This window comes from Grus americana, chromosome 17 (assembly GCF_028858705.1).
Source record: "Grus americana isolate bGruAme1 chromosome 17, bGruAme1.mat, whole genome shotgun sequence".
NCBI lineage: Eukaryota > Metazoa > Chordata > Aves > Gruiformes > Gruidae > Grus > Grus americana.
In genome coordinates, this window is record NC_072868.1 from 16,704,567 (window position 1) to 16,723,042 (window position 18,476).

The 18,476-nt window shown below is 47.9% G+C and overlaps 1 protein-coding gene across 5 annotated transcripts in view; it reads left to right on the forward strand.

Annotated features, from left to right (window-relative positions):
• NFATC2 (nuclear factor of activated T cells 2) overlaps nt 1–18,476 on the forward strand; it is a 99,363-nt gene that overhangs the window by 42,726 nt on the left and 38,161 nt on the right. For all 5 annotated transcript variants that reach the window (XM_054845523.1, XM_054845525.1, XM_054845522.1 and 2 more), the window contains exon 6: nt 5,854–5,994. In XM_054845523.1, coding sequence (XP_054701498.1) covers nt 5,854–5,994 — 141 coding nt within the window. The remainder of the gene's footprint in view (nt 1–5,853; nt 5,995–18,476) is intronic.

The following is an 18,476-nucleotide window of genomic DNA, read 5'->3' on the forward strand; positions in this document are numbered from 1 at the left end:
TTTTCCTGTCATTAATCACACGCTGGTTTGATGAGCTGGCTGCAGTTCATAGAAAGTATCATACTTATCTGACACCGCTGCCATCAGTGCTTGTCACTCCTCCTTCGCAAGGACATCATGAAATAAATTATGTGCAAGAAGGAGGTGGAGAAAAGCCCTCTGGTTTTGGTGCTTTTTTCTTGGATGGCTCTGCACAAACTGCTGATTAAGTCTTGCTGGCAACAAATTGGAAACTGTTGTCATTCATACCGGGTTCTGTTCATAGCCTTTAGATCACATTTCCAAGGTTTCCCGTCTAATCACAAGGGCTGGAAATTTGCTTTATTTACTTGATTCTCACTTAAACCTTCCACTGCCCCATTCTCCTACCAGGAGGTAAATCGTGCCGTCGCTCGACGAGGTGATGGCTGCTCTCTCGGGTGCCTTCCCGCTGCCCGCCCGCCCGCCCGAGACGTCTCCTGCCTTTGGTCCTCCCCCGGCTCCCGCTCTGCAGCTCCCCAGCCTTTCCCTCTCCTCCCACCGGAGCTCGGGGTGCTCCAGCGTGTGATGGACGGGATCAAAGTCTCTCGGGACATTAATGCGTTGGACAAGCACTGGGCGCAGGAGCTCTGCTCCTATCAATCCATAGGCAGGCAGCTCGTAAACTCACGCAGTGTGACAGGGGGAATGAAAGGTTTACTTTGGCTCATTAGGGTCTGCACTGAGGTGGAAGAATTAATCCCACAACAAATTATGCCTCGGCTATTGCTTCTAGGGTTCGGGATTTTTTTTTTAGCACCAGACACCCAGCTCTATCTGCTCTTCTCAAATCCAGCAGAAATCAGTGGCTGGAGCCAAGAGCCTTTGGGTGTTTGGAAAGCCTCGTCAGGAGCGGTGAGTCACGGCTTGAAGGCTTCCAGCAGGCTGGGGGAGCTGGGGCTGCCCTGGGCAGGGTAAGGACCGGCAGGTCCAGAGAGGGACCCGGACGTTTGGCCTGGGGAGACTGCTGGTCATGACTGCGCCTCTTTTAAGTAGCTGCGCTCTTTGGTTTATTTGGCTTGTGATGGCAGTTAGGGGTAATTAGAGGTGACGCTAGCTTTGTCCTCACCGAGCTGCAGGCGAGCCTCAGGCCTGCTTGTGATCACCCAGGGTAAGATCCCTCCTAAACCGTGCTCAGCTATGGGGACAGCAGGCAAGCCTAAGCTCTGGATCCAGCTTGCAGGTGGCAGAAGGATGGCACGGAGCAGATTTCACTCTAGCAGCTATTCTTTGGCTTCTTTTTACACAGAGGTTTGCGTGGAGGCCCTCAGCCACGCTGCAGAAGAAGGCACTGAGATAGTGCGCTGATACCCGGAGGCTGTGGAGCAGCTCTGCTCTGGAAGTGTCGGTCAGAGCCGCAGTGCCCTGTGCGGCGTTCACAAGCCTGTTCCTCCCGAGAGACAGAGCACATCAGTGCTTTTGCTTTGCCTACATTACCCGATCCAGCTCTCGTTCTTATTGCACATGCAGGGAGAGAGATTGCCGAGACGGTTCCTCTCCGGAGGCTGTTAAGAGACATTTAGCTTCAGTTAAGACTCCTCATAAAACGAGTCAGCTTTTGGGCAAGACAAGGCAGCGCTTGGAAGCCCTCCAAGCCAGTGGAAGGAAACACGATGCTCAGGCAGGGCTAGAACTGCTCCTCCCAGGAGATGCGTGCAGGAGGAGCGCTGACGGGGAGGGCTGGCGGCACGGGGGAAAGGGGCTCTCAGGTGGAGCTGGGATCACCCGAGGAGCACGGGAGGGAATACAACTGCGGTTGTCACTTGCAACCTGCTAGCAGCAATGGGCAACGCTCTCCTGGGGGAGATGTGGAGCTGCAACAGACTTATCCAGGCAGTCAGTTGTCTCAAAATACCCCTTTTTCTTCCTAGAAACGCGATAGCCTCCCTGCCAAAAAAGGAACGATTGTAGATGCGGTGGGCAGGTGGGGAAGCAAGAAACACCTTCGCCCTGCCTTAGCACGCTTCCTCACGGTCAGCCTCCAGGCTCGTGCGTCCCCGGTGAGGCGTGCAGCCTGCCAGCCCGGAGGTTCAGGTGGTGGGAACTTTTCCTGCACCTGCTGGCGTGGGGAAGGGGACAGAGGGTCCCCCCAAATCGCCCGGTGCCCCTGCAGCGGGTGCACGTGAGCCCAGGTGGGCCGTGGGCAGCAGTGCGGGCAGGGGCGGCAGCGGGGGGGCTGCTTCGGGGTCTGCCTTCCTCCCCGGCCAAGGCTCGCTGGAGGTGGTGCCGCGCTCCGAGACAGCAGCTCCCTTTCTCTCTTGTGTCGCTGCGTGCATTGTATTTCTTGGCACCATGTATCCATGACATCTTGATTTGCAGACAGTCAAATAAAATAGAAAAATAATGTCCCCTGTTAATAGGTTGACACACTGCTTCAGGCCAAGTGTGAGTATTTCTATAGCATTTGCTTTGCTGCCTTATGTCAGTAACTGTTGCTATTGAAAGTAAACACCCCAACTGGTTAAATCAACAGCGTTTTGTTTATTCAAAGCTCATAAACTCCAGTAGCTGTAGGTCACTTTATGAAGTGCCAACCCCTGGGGGAAGAGAAGGAATAGTGTGAAATTATTGCATGCAGTCCACCCATCATGAGCCTTAGAGGAAGGGGATTTATTGGCAATTAATATTTCTTGCAGAGGAAAAAAAAGTAATCCTATTGAGGCAGCTCCACACTGAACCTTGAGCCTCCTTACTGGTGGAAATGGGGAATGGGGTGAAACTTCTTATAGACCTGGGTTTAAAAAAAAAAAAAAAAGATCTTGGAAAATGAATTGTGATTTGTTTTAGAAAAGGGTTTGCTAACCACCTAGTGGGAGGAGAAGAGTGCAGGCAGAACAGGGCAGAGGAAGCCCGGCGCTCAGGAGGTTCCTGCATTCCTCCACCTTTCCCTTTAGCACAGTATCTGCACTGAGAAGCTCAGCTGAAACACTTCCAAATGCTGTTATTCTGCAGCACATATAAAGCACACATGGGTTTTGTACACCTACAGGTGTGACCAGATTTGGGTTGGGGAACAAAAAAAAGCTGGAGAGGGACTATTGAAAGCTGGAGAGGGACTGGTGACAAGGGCAGGGAGTGACAGGCCAAGGGGAATGGCCTGAAGCTGCAGGAGGGGAGATGGAGATGAGATGTGAGGCAGAAATCCTTCCCTGTGAGGGTGCTGAGGCCCTGGCACAGGGTGCCCAGAGAAGCTGTGGCTGCCCCTGGCTCCCTGGCAGGGTTCAAGGCCAGGTTGGATGGGGCTTTGGGCAACCTGGGCTAGTGGAGGGTGTCCCTGCCCATGGCAGGGGTGGCACTGGGTGGGCTGGGAGGTCCCTGCCCACCCAAACCAGTCTGGGGTTCTGTAGAAGATCAGTTTTGGAGATGCCCGTAGCCTGCTCGTGCTGTCGCCGTGCCAGAACATAGCTCTGTGTCAGCCTGGCTGCGGCTGGCCGTGGCAGCACGGAGCAGCACTGGGGTGCCCGCAGCACACCTCTGCCCATCGCGGGCTTCCTGGCAGCGCTGCTGAGGCCGCCCGGCCCGGCTGAGGATGGCAGAAGGGTTTTGGCATTTCCTCAGGGCCGGGATGCACGTTCCTGGTGAACCAGCTGTCCTCCCCAGCTCCCTGGTAGGTCGCAGCGTACACAAACACTGCACTCTATGGAAGTTGGACACAGGCTTGGTCTTCAGCGGCGATTTCCAACTTGCCGAGATCCAAATGTAATTAAGATGAGTCAGACGGTTATTTCCAGGCTAAAATTTGTCCTTCCTCGTCCTGAAAAAGCTTTGAGAACCACCAATGTGTGGGATGTCAGGTACAAAGCTCTCTATTAACACACTGAAGTCTGAAGGAGACGTAGGTTAATGTGGAATTTTGGTGATTTGGGATGCTTTGGAAGTGAAATTTGGGGACCGAATAGGAATAAATGGTGTCCAGGGCAAAGCTGAAATACATGTTCTCTTGATTATTGTAGACATGGTTTTCATGATTGCTAGTTACTTGTACGCCTTTGAGGTTACAAATCTGTCTTTGTGATAAATCCAATTATGAACTCATCAAAAATTTGAGTATTTAGGGAAGGGAATTAATCATACAGCCATGTGAAAGAAATTAGCAGCTTCTGTGAAAATAATCTGAATATATATTCTTAATTGGCAGTATCTCTAGTCCAGCTGTTGTTGTATATTTGAAGGGAACAATGAGTCATAAGGTTGTTTTAAATAGATTTTTAAAAATGCCTCTCAAACGGCACAAGAAAGTTATAAGTATTGAAGTATCTATATTTTTAACAAGAGCAAAAACTCCGTCATGACTGGCAGAAAGGGTTCGGCTGAACTTGTCCTTGCAGGACACTTCTACAGACACCTGTCTGAGAGGTTTAACGCTTGTGTTTTCCCACCAAATATTCTAGCATTTTCTTCATGTGGTGAGAGAATTTGTACAGCTCTCCCCCCGGCCAAGAGCTGTTGGGTTTTCGGCTTTCTGGAGGTCGCAGAGCAGTAAAGGGTGCCGGGAGCAGGTCACAGAAAGCACAGGCTCGCCCGTGTGCGAGCGGAGCGCCAGCGCTGAACGTATGGGATAACATTTCCTTACTCTTGGCTCAGCAGCCAGCGGTGCTCAGTGAAGACACAAGTGCTCAGGGTCTCTTGGGAGCAGGCTCTTTGTCAGAGAGAGTTAAAATCCAGCCAAGGCAGCTGTTAAAGACATGAGCAGCATCCTCTAGAGGCCTTTCCAGTTGGGGTGGATGAATCCGGAGGAGTTTGAGTGCAGGTCATGAACTCGCAGCTCACCAGACCCGAACTGCTGCCCACCTGGTCTGCTCGCAGGGAAGCTCGTGATATCTTCCAGCTGTCCGCGCTGCAGGGAACAATTCTCCCATCTTCGCTTTCTTCGGCTCCTGCCGCTTCTTAGCAAACAGTTGGAATGGCCTTGCGGGGATGGTGACCAGGAGTCTCTGAAGCTTTTCTGGCCATGCAAATGGCTTTTTTAATGGGATGAGAGGGAAGCAGGTGGAGAGATGGTGTGATCCTGGTTTTCTGGCTGGGGCAAGAGAGAATAACTTGCCAAAGTCACTCTCCGAGTTTGTGACCAAGAACAGTAAAGACTTAGAAATCTTTGATCATGTACGTGCCCATCTGGATTCCACCCTACCTTTGCTTTCCTTGCCTTCTATAATCAGACTCCGTCTGCAAGACATGGTCCGGCTCCTCAGATGTTCAGGCCTCTGCAAAACATGCTTGCAGAAAGCCCAGGCTGCAGCCGAGTCCCGGCGTGACCCCTCCTGTTCGCCAACGTGAACGCGGCTCCGTGATTGCCCCTCTTGTTGTGTGCGCAAGGCTCGCTGCCTGCGCGTGAGACGCTGCTTCTGTTGGCAAACGGGCTGCTCCAGGCCCGGTGGAGCGCCTGTTCTGCAGAAGGCAGTGGGCTTTTGTAGAAGGGTTTTATTTTTATTTTTTTTCTGAAAGAATTCAGTGTTATTCAGTGGAATCCTCTCTGCAGGTGGAATTTTTGGGTTCCAGGGCTGTAGTGTGCCTGCACTTGAAAATTTGGACGTTTATTTGGAAACGGACATGGGCAAGTTCCAGCTCATTCATCCAAGCTGTCCTTTCTCAAGGACAAGGAGTAAGGCCAGCACAGCTGAAACGCTGCAGCCAGCTCCTGAATGTTTCCAAATAAAATGCCTTGAGTAAGTTTATTTTTCCCTCTCAAACCTAAATTTAGCACCCTGGAGAAGCTGCTTTGGCAGTCAACAGATGGTAACAATGACAAGATCGATCTGTGGATAGTTCTGGGAAGATTTGGAAAGTCCTGGTAAAACAGAGTTGGTTTCATTCATGTCTGCAATTTGTCCACAGCCCAAAGATCTGCTCATGAACTTCCAATGGTTGAAAGACAAGATATTGATAGCTGCCTCGTTTACGGAGGACAACAGATGATCCTCACTGGACAAAATTTCACGGCAGAGTCCAAGGTGGTGTTCACAGAGAAAACGTCAGGTAAGGCAGTTTTTTTTCTAACTGTCCCTAATGGCATAAGGCAAATCTGTAGTGCTGTTGTGTCTCGTGGCTCATCCTAAGACTTGTGCTTATGAGGAACTCTGCTCAAGAGAGTAATCTCATTCAAGTTCGTGTAAGTAGAACCAAATCACTTGACTTAACCATGTGAGTAAAATTAGACTCGGGAGCACATATTTGCGTTATTGGGCTTTCAGGCACTGTTGAAGAGCAAATCAAAGCTGTGTCATGGGGGAGGCTCACAAGAATACCGACGCCGGGAATCAGCAGGAACAGGATATGTTAGCAAAGAAATGGGATGACCGTTACGTGTTCCTCTATGCTCTTTTCATCTCATGTTTAGGGAATGCTACTGTAGAAATCATAATTGAAATGAACATTTTTTATTGATGTGAACTACAGGCAAAGGTTACGTTTTCTTCCCCTTAGAAGTCTGTGAGGGAAAAACATGCATAATGTGTATTTTTATATCAAAGTAAATTATTTTTTTTCACATACTAAGATACAAGACTACATCACTGCCATATTTTTTCAGATACTTTAATATAGGCCTAGTCTGTAGCAAAACAAATTGAATTCAACTCAAAGAGAAAAGCCCTGTTACAGCTACTTTTTTTTTCTGTAGAGCTGCTTCTTTTAAAACATATTGTGCCCAAGTTTTCAGATAATCTTGCTAGCTCTTGAGCAACCGTGAAGGGGGAATGAGTGGCAGATTGTAGATTCTCTCCTTCCTTTTTTCATCTTGTCTACTTATTTGCTCGACTTGCACAGAGCCAGAACAAGATGGTCCCAAACCCTGACTGGTGTTGGATGGAGTAAAGAATGTTTACTGGGAGTTATTTAGTTGCCTAGCATCACTTTTACTGCCTTTGCTGAGCTCTCTTTATCGTGTTTTCATAATGGCATGCTATAATAAACATCACTTGATTTCTAACTCAAAGAATACCTGACCCCAGAAAGCATGCTTAGCATGATCTAATGGTTAAGGTGGGCAGCAGAAATCCAGCTTTTCTTGTTTACAGGAGGAAATTCTGCTGTAGTTAGTTACCTGTTTTTTCAGAGCTGAATTGTTTCTGTCCTAATATCATACGCATGCAGGTATTTAATCTCACCTCACCAAGCAGTATGTGTATTTTATTGGATTTTCTAAGGCTTTTGCAAATGGACATTTGTTTCTTTGTAAATGGTCTGGACTTGTTTAATTTACCCTTCATTAGGCTTGATTTTTATATTCTAAATAATGTGCTCTGCAAGGATAATAACGATGTCCAGGCATCAAAAAAGCATTTTGCAAATATGAAGCGCCAGACTCTGCCATCCTTTACTCCTCTTGATTTCAGTGACACACAGGAGACTGCAGTATGAAAAAGCAGCAGCCTGTTTTATGTAAACTTTGTGTTCCCTTTGTGCTGTTAAGGAAACATGTTGCTCCTAAGTTTTCTGTTGATAAACTAAGGTAGAGGCAGCGTAAGCGATATATCCAGTGACTTGCAAGGGACTTAAGAAGTTGCATTGCCCAAGTGAACAGCATGTGCATGATTTATGGGATAATGTCTTTGGCAAAAACTACGAATCAAGCCAAAAACTAATGTATGTGGGCATCAGCTGGTGACGTGGGGGGAAAAAAAAGCATGCAGTGGGTCCCAGTTTCTTCCCCCCAGCAGCAAGCCCTGCTGCTTTACAGCAAGGATGAAGGCTCCGGGCCTCTGAACTGTGAAGGTTCAGATGAGCCTGTGCAGTCAGCGCACAGTTTCTTGGCACCCTGTATTTCCTTTTAAGCCCTCCTATTAATTCCTTCCCACTGTGCTGCCACTGTTCCGTCGATGTCAGCGAATCGTGAAGGTGCATGGGAACATGCTTGGCAGCCCGCGGCGGTACCTGTCCCAAGAATGTTTTGCAGTAACTAGAGGAGATGATACACTAAAAGGAGGTAGCTCTTCATGCCATTTCGAGGAAACATCCAAACCGCCCTGCCCCTATTTCCATATAAGAGCAGAGGAGGCTCTGGCTGGAATAGATGTTAGAAAGTAAAAAGAACAACAACATTTTCCACACTAAATCTAAAGCTTCTCTTCACTGCTGGGGAAACTACTTTTTTTAATTTTTATTCTTTTTTTACCTCCTGGTAGTGGAGAGGCATGACTTATCCCAGCAGCAGTGCCCAGTCTGGAGCAGGGATTTGTGTGCTGGTGTTCCATATCCTGCCTCCCCCGCCGCCCCTCGGCCTCTGCAGGCAGTCTGAGTCTGCTGGACTTCGAATAAGTGATTGCAGAGCGGGGATTTAGAGGATGGGAGGCCCAGAGTCAAATCTTTGGTCTGAATCAGAAGTCTGTAGTTTGAGTGGGTTATCTGGGGGGCTCTGCTCTGTCTGGAGGCGAGCTCGTTCTGTGTAGCCATGCACTGTTTTCTAATGCAGCGACACCTCTTACAGTTATGCCCTGAAGTGCTTTTAAGGTGAGGATTGCTTTCTTTAATGGGTATCTCTTAAGGTGAGGAAGGTTAAGAAGCTGAGCAGGATGTGCAAATCATGCAGGGGCTGATCTGACTCTGGCTGACTGCAGTAGATTGAGAACTAAGTGTTTGTGCTTGGGTTGTCAGAGGTTAATGAGTGTCCCAGCCTGCCTGAAAATTAAGATCTTATGTACCTGTGATTTTCAGCTCCCCTCTTTATAAACTGTAGACAATTTTAATTATCATTACCAAGTCCATGCTTAGTTGCCGTTGCATTAGGCTGCATGAACACAGAACAAAAAGGCCCAGTTCCGCAGCCCGATTTATCAATTAGAAATGTCACTGGGTGGAAGGAGGAGGTGGATCCCGCGCTTGCCTCGGGGAGCTCGCTTGCTGCAGATCCGATCTGCACAGCACCTTGCAAAAAGCGCTGATAAGCCACTCAGAAGCAAAGTAAGCCACAATAAACATCCCAGTGGGTGGGTGGTGCATCGCTGGCGCGACCCTGACGCCATTGCGCCCTCTTCCAGAGCGCGATGCTGCCCCGGGGAGCCCGCGAGAGAATCTCGCACCTCTGCGAAGGCAGGAAGATGCACCAGCTCGCAGGGGAAACATGGTTTGCTTTGAGTTTCATTTTAACAGCTCACAAACCTTGTCTGTGCTACCAAGTAGTACTCGATTTCCCACTTTTGCCACTAGCTCTACTGGTAACGCCGAGGGTGAGAGCAGCAGTGTAGACGCCCATCTAACAGCCTGTGGCATCCCGTACTCTGTAGAGCTCCTTGACTTGGCTTGTTTGTCCAGTGTTTAGGATGAGAGTAGCAAGACTCTTTGCTACCCAAAAACCTCTGTGCAGGTATTTTTGTGCAGTCAGACATTCTCCTGTTAATTGCATCATAGACCCCAAAATCTGGTTGCACCTTGAATGTGGGGTCTGGATCAGCGTGTGCAATGGGGCGGGTGCTGAGAAGGCGGCAGGCGGCGTGCCTTGCAAAACCGAGGGGACTGCTGCTGGGGCTCTCGGTTGTAAATTAGGCTTTATCCCTTGGGTGGACACGCAAAACCTGTCTCAGTTTCCTCTGGATCATGTAGGCAATTCTTCACTCACTCCTGGCAACGCAGAGAAACGTAGAACTGTTCATATTTGTGACCGAAATACAACATGCTTCTAAGAACAATAATGAACAGTTTTTACATCTCTGTTACACAGCGCTACAGATATGTGTGTTTTTCCCTAGAAATACCTGGAAAATAAGGAACGTTCCCTAAATTATGCTGGGATGTCATTATGAAAATAGCTGCCGTGTTGTGTTAGGCGAACACAAGCTATTGCAACGAGCTCGCCAAGGAGAGGTCTGTCAAAGTCTCATTTCAGGCTTGCGACAGGAAATGGCAGCAGGAAGCGAACTGAAGGGCTGGAGCTCAGCGTGCTGTGTGCGAGCGAGGGGATAAAGTACTGCGTTTGAAATGCTGATGCATAAATAGCATTCATTTTCTTAATGATAAGGTTTATCAACATGCAAGCATTGTAGTTTTGAGTTCTTTTTAAGGTTATCTCTTCCTGATGAAAGATGGTAATCTGTAGCTGCTGTAAGCCAGGAGAACTCATGAATTCAGCAGAGTCAGTCCAGCGCACAAAAGCAGAGTTTGGCTGAAGGAGTTTTAAGATCTGAGCTCAGAGACGCATAAGTGAGCCCAGCTAAATAAAAAGAGGTCAGGAGAAGCAACTAGATCGGATTGTACAGATAGACAGAAATTTTTTTAAGTACATGTACTCGTTTAATTTTTATCTGGGAGAGCTTGAAAAGTATGGCTATCAAGGATTTGGAATATGCTAAAGGTCAAGGGTGTAAGTGTTTGGTTGGGGCCCAGATCTTACAATGCAGTTAAGAAAAGAAAAGGTTTGGAATTCCCCCTTTTATTTGTTTAAATTGTCATGCAATAATTTGCAAGTCAGATGTTGTTGGTTGCATTGTGTTTACTCCCATTTGTGTACTGGTTACTGCTGCTCTGCTGCGAGTGATAGAGGAGTTTCGTGTTTCCCTGGGAGAAAAGTGCAAATGGGCTGTGCTTTCCCCTGCCAAACTCTTAGGTGGCCACACGGACATCATGAATCATCGCTAGGACAATGTGGGTGGTGGAGGAACAACCCAAACAGAAAGCGTACATCTTTGGAGTAGATCCACCATAAATCTTTCACTTGGGCCATGCAGTGTAAGGAGAGGAGGTGGTGCTCTCTGTGCCCTTTGAACTGATGCAGCTGTCAAGGCCTCTGAAGCGTGGACGGTCAAAGTCCGTTGGACAAGCATAAGTCTTCCCAGCTCTAGATTCAAGCAGTGGAGCTCTAGTTTCTTTTTCCCTGGAGTTCCTGCATGACTGTCCCCTCAGTGATATTTTCGTGACAGTGGTTTCCTAGGAGGGTATCTACATAGCATACTGCTTCCTGGGTGTATGTTACGTGTGGCTCTCCGCCGGGGATCGCTGTGGGAGATGGCTCGCTGTGCATCCAGCTATGCTAACTGCAGTGGCTTGTGTGCCCCGAAGCACCCGTGGCCACATGTGCATTGATGCAGAGCCCCTGCAATGGCTTGCTATCACTGGAATAACAGTAACGATAATAACTATTCCGATGATATTTGTACTGCTTCACAGTGTCTCTCTGATTTCCAGCACTCCTGTACATCCGTCATTGCAGATGTGCTTTATTTTAGCTCTGGCCAAATCATTTCATTTCTCCAAAACATGCTGCTTTCACTTTTAGAACCAAACAAGCAGGCTCTAGAGTGATTTTGCTCTCAAACTTGCACTTTTCAGTATTCCTGCTGCATCACAAGCTGGCAAATAAGCCCAGCAGCGCTTTTGGGTTTTGGAATTCCCACTTTCTAGAAAAAGTCTTGTTTATAAAGCACAGTAAGTTGGACCCAGTGAAATTGTGTAAGTTGATACATACCTGCTCAAAATCAGTCAAATGACTTGAAACGTGGAACAGTCTTCTGGCCAGGACACTCCACTACAGAAAGCTGTGATGGGATGGCATTCTGGCGTGTATAATGTGAGTGGAAGGTGGCTCGTGCATCGGTTCTGGTGATAGCGAGCCACCCGGGCTGAGGATCGTGGTCCTTTGGGGGAGAAGTGGAAGTTAGTTAGTTATAAGATGGTCTGCAGCAATGCTCCCCTTTTCTGCTCTGCCAAGTCTGAAATTTCCCACCGTATCCCTAACAGGAAATCAAATGCCTGTTAGTAGTCTGACAGTTTCATGAATGATCAAAAAAATCCCAGGGAATGCCAAAAATAGCAAACTATTTTCAACAATTATCTCTTTGAACTTAATGATGCAAAATTAATGATGCAATTTTCTCAGTCAAACTAAAGATAAAAAAGACACCAAAGATTTTTTTAAAAACTTTAATTTTTTTCCCCAGATCCATCCAAAAGAGACATTTGCTATCTGACCCGAGAAAACAACTTTATTTAATGCAAGCTCCAAGCTCCAGTTCTTTTACTGAATTTCTAAATTAATGAACTGAAATAGAGGGTTTCAGTTACGGAGAATTGAGAGGAATGGGACATATATTAGAACTAGGATCATAACTCAGTCACAGACACAATCCACTGCTGAACATGATTACAATGCAGGTTTTTAAGGTATGTTAACCTGAGACAAAAGCCCAGCATCTGGGGAAAAAAACCCAAACTATTGTTTGGGGTTTTTAATGGGCAAGGCTAAGGGAAAAAGCACAAATATCTGGGAATGGTTACAGACTTAGCAAAACAGAGAGTGGCACTGTAATCTTAAATGATTCGATTTGTTTGTGACATGTGAGGTTCAACAGAGAGTACATGAAATAAATCTGCTATCTTGCTGTTTTCTTGATAGTTTAGAAGGAGCACTGAAGCACTAGCACTTCTCTGCTCTGCGCAGTCTGTGGCTGCAGTCCAGCATTTAAAGCTGGATGCACATCTTCGCCACTCTTAAATCTGTGGAGCGGTGGGATGAACCAGGCGAATAAATTACAGGTGTCTCTGTCGGGAGGCCCAGCTGATTCTGGCATTAGCTGAAGGTGATCACCTTCCCGGCTACTCTCCCCTGCTCGTGCCCTGCACTGCGCCGAAGCAAGGTGGCTGCGAAGCAGAGCACAGAGCCTGCTTGGCAGTTCTCGCTGCAACGAGGTGTCAGAACCGGGGAGGATCAGGGAGGTTTTGTTCTCTTTGAGCTTGTTTTCTTTGTTCTAAGCAAAAGAGGAAGGTGTCTCAGCAGATCCCACCATTTGTGAACACTGAGGAGTGACAAGTATTAATCGGGAGGATTAGAGTTTGCCCTTTTTTGCTGTGCGGATGAGAAAGTTTCAGGGTAAATGGGACACCTTCTGCTTTCCCTTGCTATTACAGCTGCTGAGAACCCAGCAAACCTTCCTGCCTGCAGGTTTACTCTGGCTGAAATGTGCCGCGTGCCCCAGGTGTTCTTGTAATCCCGTGGGGCAACTGCCAGACATTAAACTGGGAATCCCAGAAAAACACTGCAAAACAGGAAAAAATCTAAGGATCACACACACAAAAATGCAAAAGAGTGTGGCTGCAGAAACGGAGTTGCCATAGCTGTGAGAGACTCAGCGAGACAGGGTGGAATCCAGTGTTTTGGAAGGTTTCCCCGTATGACACAAGATTTTGGAATTTTACAGCTGGTAAATCCTTATTAGCACAGGCAGCCACTGCTGGCCTGGGTTCCCTGGCTCCCTGCTTACTATGGGGGCGCCGAGTGGAAGTATGCCTGGTCCTGATTACTCAGCTTTGAATCTTAATTGTTTAAAGAGAATATTAAAAAATAATAATAATTTTTGGAATAAACAAAAGGCAGAGAGACAAGCTCCCATCACCTGTTGACAGAAAATTGATCATGTAAAAAGCTGGCATGGGGAGTGGAATTCCCTATTCTCCCACTTAGTCATCGCATCCTGGTGTGACTCATTTTATTGCATGGAGGTTCCCAGTGGTTTTATTTTGAGAGGAGCTTTTGTTTAATAATTTATACACACACACACACACAAACACACGTATAATCTTAAAACGCCCCCAAATCTATTTTGATGAATTGGCATAAGGAACCATTTGGAAGAGGTCTGGAATGACAGGCTGCCCCTGCTGCTTCACTACTCAGCTACTGTATTTATGTTTTATTTTAGTGTGAATTGAATTCGTCAACAATAGATGGGGAGAAATCTCCTCTAGACTGGTTCTCACTGTGCAAAATGTCAGATTTGGGGCTGGGCTGGATGGCGGATGACTAATCCATTGGCCTTTTACCTCCCAGACCTTGACTTGTATCTTTGGCCTTGGTGACTCAAACTCATGTCCTCAGTGAAATGAAGGCACTGGCCTCAGCTCATCATAAACAGAGCTTCATCAACTGCAGTGGGCAGTCCTCCTTCAGAAAGAAAAAGAAATCCATGGAAATCAAGCTCAGTGAAAAAATCAGTAGCTCTAGTTTTGTGAGTTTTAAATTCGTTCATGCTGTGTTTGCTCTAAAATTTGAAAACTCTTCTGAAGTAAAAGCTTAGAAGGAGACAACTGCTTAGGACCAGATACTGAGCAACCTTGCACTGACATGAAGCAGAATAACTTCCAAGCTGAAATCAGAATTTGTCCCCAAAAAGAGCAGCAGAGACTTTGTGTGAGCGTTCCCCTGCCCACGAGGCTTCTGCATCCCTGAAGCGGTGTCTGTTCTGCTGGAAAGCACTCGTTGTTGGGTACTTTGTTCTTGGGGTGGCTCTAAAAAACCTCGACTGTTTTCCAGAGATGCCTGTCATCTGATAAAAGCTGGCAGAGATAATAATTGTGCTTTTTTGGAAGACCTTCCAAGAAACACAGTGAATAGGGACAATTCATTGCAAGCCTGAAGGGAACTCTGCAGAAACGTGTAGTTGGGGCAGCCGTCCCACTGGCTACCAGGCTCAGCTTCTTTGGGGAACTGGCGTGGTTTGCTGCCTGGGAAAAGGTAACAGGTTGTTCATTAAGTAATTTGTGTAATGCTTGACTGAAAAGCAATGTACATTTTCCAGCATAAAATCGCATGCAGACACAGAATCGGCACAATAGTATACTTAGTCTTCAACTGGAGAGAACTGCAAAGAAAATTTCCTGGACCTCTCAGTCCATCAGTCATGCTTGTTCAAATAAAGCAGTAAGTTTGTTTCTCTGCTAGTTACTGACCCCAAAGTCATGAGTAAGGGATCGTGAATAATGTGTAAAGGCTGTAACTGGTTCAGAAAACCTTTAATTGGCTAATTAAGAAAAGCCCTATAAGGGGCTGCAGAGAATCACCCAAAATGTTCCTAATGCAGACTGACGTTTTGATTTTCCCCAAAGTTTGAAGCAAGACTTTTGGTATGATCACTGTTTGAGTTAGAGAGGGTAGAATTACTTTCTTCCAACAACTCATTCATTCCTCCAAAGAGTGCTGACACAATCAGATCTCTCATCAGGGTTTAATGCTAAGTCTCATAGCCCTGAAGCAGCACAAAAATCTCTATTTCCTGAACATTTCACTGACCTGTGGTGTTAAAGACTTGCCAACTAAGACAAACCATTAAATGAGCAGGGAACCACAACAGTAAAAATACTGCATGAGGCAGCCATGCCTGTTAAGACCTCAGGATCTAAATCCAAAAGTATTTTATCATCTTTAGTGGAACTACTGCTTTTTTCAGAGGTGCAGATTGAATTCCCCCTTGTGGAGGTAGATTCTGAGACACACCACACCCATGGACCTGGCACCAAGTTCTCATGTGATCCGTGCACGTACCGGCACATCCCCGCAGCGCTCTGGCTGTCGGACAGCCCAGCGCTGGATGCGACTTGCAGAGCACACGTTCGCTGTGTCTGTGCGCTCGCACTCTTAGGTGACTTCAGCAAAAATGATGCTGTTGCTCTTCTGCAGCTTTCTTACCTCTCCGCTGTCGAAGCAGGCTTTACTATATGCAATAAGTAGCTATCTGTACTTGTGGACTTTAAATTAAGTTATTAATCGAGCTGGGGCTTAATTGTCTCGGTTTGCAAGCAGGGAGGGGACCAGTCATTTGCCCTGTTTGTGGCAAGACAGAATTACCGGGTAATAAAGGCCAGAAGGGACCTCGGGAGGTCGTTGAGCCCAACCTCCTGCTCAAAGCAAAACGCACCCGCAGTGTTTAGGCACCACCTGGGTTGCAGCCCCAGGAGAAAGGGGCCTGCTTCGGCGTGCCCAGGTCGTGATGCCTGCTCTGTGTTGCGGGCTGTGCTCTACCGTCATACCAGCATTATGATTTTTAGCACATCCCTGCAATAAAAATCCCATTTTTGCTGATGACTTTCTTCAAATATCCACTTTCATTTCCTCCCCTAAAAATTCTCATTTATGCACATTTTAAAGATGATGAATGTGTTGACAGCTTGGTGCAAGTTTTCTCTGTCCAAATTTCCTCGAATTGTCCTACAGATGGGCCTTAGTCTTCTCAGTTTGTTCCTCCTGCTCTCCATTAACTCTCTGAGCGTGCACGATCAAAAGATTTCATTACCAGCAAAAAGGATAGGCTCAAGTAGAGAGAGATTTCTGAATGCAGTTGTATTTTTCATTTTATTCCCAGCCTCCCTCATCCTTCTGCCAAAAGCTCAGCGTAATGTGCGTATCCAGAGGGGTTAAAGGAAAAGCAAATATTGATTGTCTCACGCTAAAGTTTGTACATTCGCAACTATAGAAGTGAAGCAGTGAGACAGATGGAGCCACATCACGATATTTCAGCATAAAGGTCAGGGAGTGAGCTGCAGGGCGGTTATGTTCAACAGGGCTTCGGTGCGTAAAGAACAGGGATTGCTGCTGCTGACAGACCTGTTAGAAACCTGTTTAGCTGCCACAAGCATGAATATATCCAAACAGAAGCATCTATCATCATTAGAATGATAACCCCAAATACATTTATTTGTCGTTTGGTTGGGCTTATTCTCATTCTTACTCTTAATCCCCACAGACTTTGGACTCAGCCTAAATGTCACTTGATTTTTATGGTTGGCTTCATTAGCTTTTAGTGCAATTTCAGTGGCTCGGTTGCTAAATCAAATCCACTGTGATTGTGGTTGCATGTGCTTCACAGGCCTCTTGAATGGGACAGATGACTCGGAGGCCCATTTCTGCTTTATTTTATGCATCTTGGACCAACAAATCCTTTTGATTTCTACCTTCTTTGTGAAGTTAGTGCTGTTGTATCTGCACAGACTGTTCGAATTTAGCAGTGCAGAAACAAAGATGAAAACATCCTGCCTGGAGGAAAACCAGTGTCAAATATTCCGGCTTGGCTGTCCTTGTTGTCAGGACATCTCCATACTGCATTGCTTAGGCAGTCCCAGCGTGCGTCTCTGTCAGAGCTCGTCTTTTGTGACATGTTTCGTTGTTTCCTTTTCCCTCCTTTTTTTGCTCAAAGACCTACAGAAATTTCTCTTTTGTTTTTTTCGGGGGGATGTGTGGGGAGGTCTCTTAATGCATACTATGATAGTTTCTTTTCACCAAGATCACCTACAAGAGGAATTAAGTATTTACTGCCTCGTCATCAGACAGCGCATTTAGTACTTGCTGGATTAAACCCCTGGTATTTGTTGGCTCCCCCCTTCCCGATTTACCATTGCAACCATGGCGAAGCATCAGCTGCATTAATAGGGGTATAGATGTAACCTGCAACAGTCCAGAGCAGTGGCCAAAGCACATGTTTATTGTTAAATAATGGCGTATTTTCCATTCCTTTGCACAGCGGTCCTTTGGGATGTGAGGGCTAAGCAGCAAATTGTAGTTAGCAGCTTGGTTCGGCCATCTCTGCTCTGGCTGGCCATCAGTAATCCATGTGTCAGCATAGAAAAGACAACTGACTTGCTCTGGGAGAACCTGGAACACTTAAAAAAAAAAGAAAGAAAAAAGTCAGAATTATGTAGCGTTCTCTCCTTGCACCGGAATGCCAAGGCAGTAGTGGTGTGAAGTGTTGGAGGCCTGGGCTCTCCCTCCCCTCTGAGGCTCTTCCTCACCAGCAGCCGATGGACGGGCCCATCGTCCAGCTTTTCCTCGGGGCTGCCGCTGCCCCAGCGGGAAGGGTCGTGGTGAGGAGAGCCGGCCATCGCCGTGTGCCCACGCCTGCCCCACCACAAGCCAGGCACCAGGCCGAAACACCCCGGGGAGCCTGCCTGTCCTGAGGGAGGAAGGGGCGACGGACCAGGGGAAACCCAGTGTGGGGGCCAAAGCGCAGAAGAGGCATCGCGGGGCTGGGTGCTGGGGAGGGGAGGCCCGGGCAGGCTGGGGGCACGCTGGGCCGCAGGCGGGGAGCAGGGCAGGCAGGGTGCTCTGGGGCTGCAGTGGCCAAGTGGGGCAGGCAGGGTGCTCCGGAGCTGCGGCCATTGAGCGGGGCAGGCAGGGTGCTCCGGAGCTGCGGCCATTGAGCGAGGCAGGCAGGGTGCTCTGGAGCTGTGGCCATTGAGCGGGGCAGGCAGGGTGCTCCAGAGCTGCGGCCATTGAGCGGGGCAGGCAGGGTGCTCTGGAGCTGTGGCCATTGAGCGGGGCAGGCAGGGTGCTCCAGAGCTGCGGCCATTGAGCGGGGCAGGCAGGGTGCTCTGGGGCTGCAGTGGCCAAGTGGGGCAGGCAGGGTGCTCCGGAGCTGTGGCCATTGAGCGGGGCAGGCAGGGTGCTCTGGAGCTGTGGCCATTGAGCGGGGCAGGCAGGGTGCTCCGGAGCTGCGGCCATTGAGCGGGGCAGGCAGGGTGCTCCGGAGCTGCGGCCATTGAGCGGGGCAGGCAGGGTGCTCTGGGGCTGCGGCCGCCACTCCAGTCCCTCTCGGGGAGAGGCTGCCCAGAGAGCCCAGCACATCTGTCAGCTCATTGTCTGGAGAACAAAGAGGAAAACAACAGAAAAAATGCAAAATGCATTTAAAAATACTCTTTCATTTCCCTTTTCGCCAGAAGCAGAAGTACTTAAATAACAGAGGACAAAAGCAGCTCTTGCAGAATTT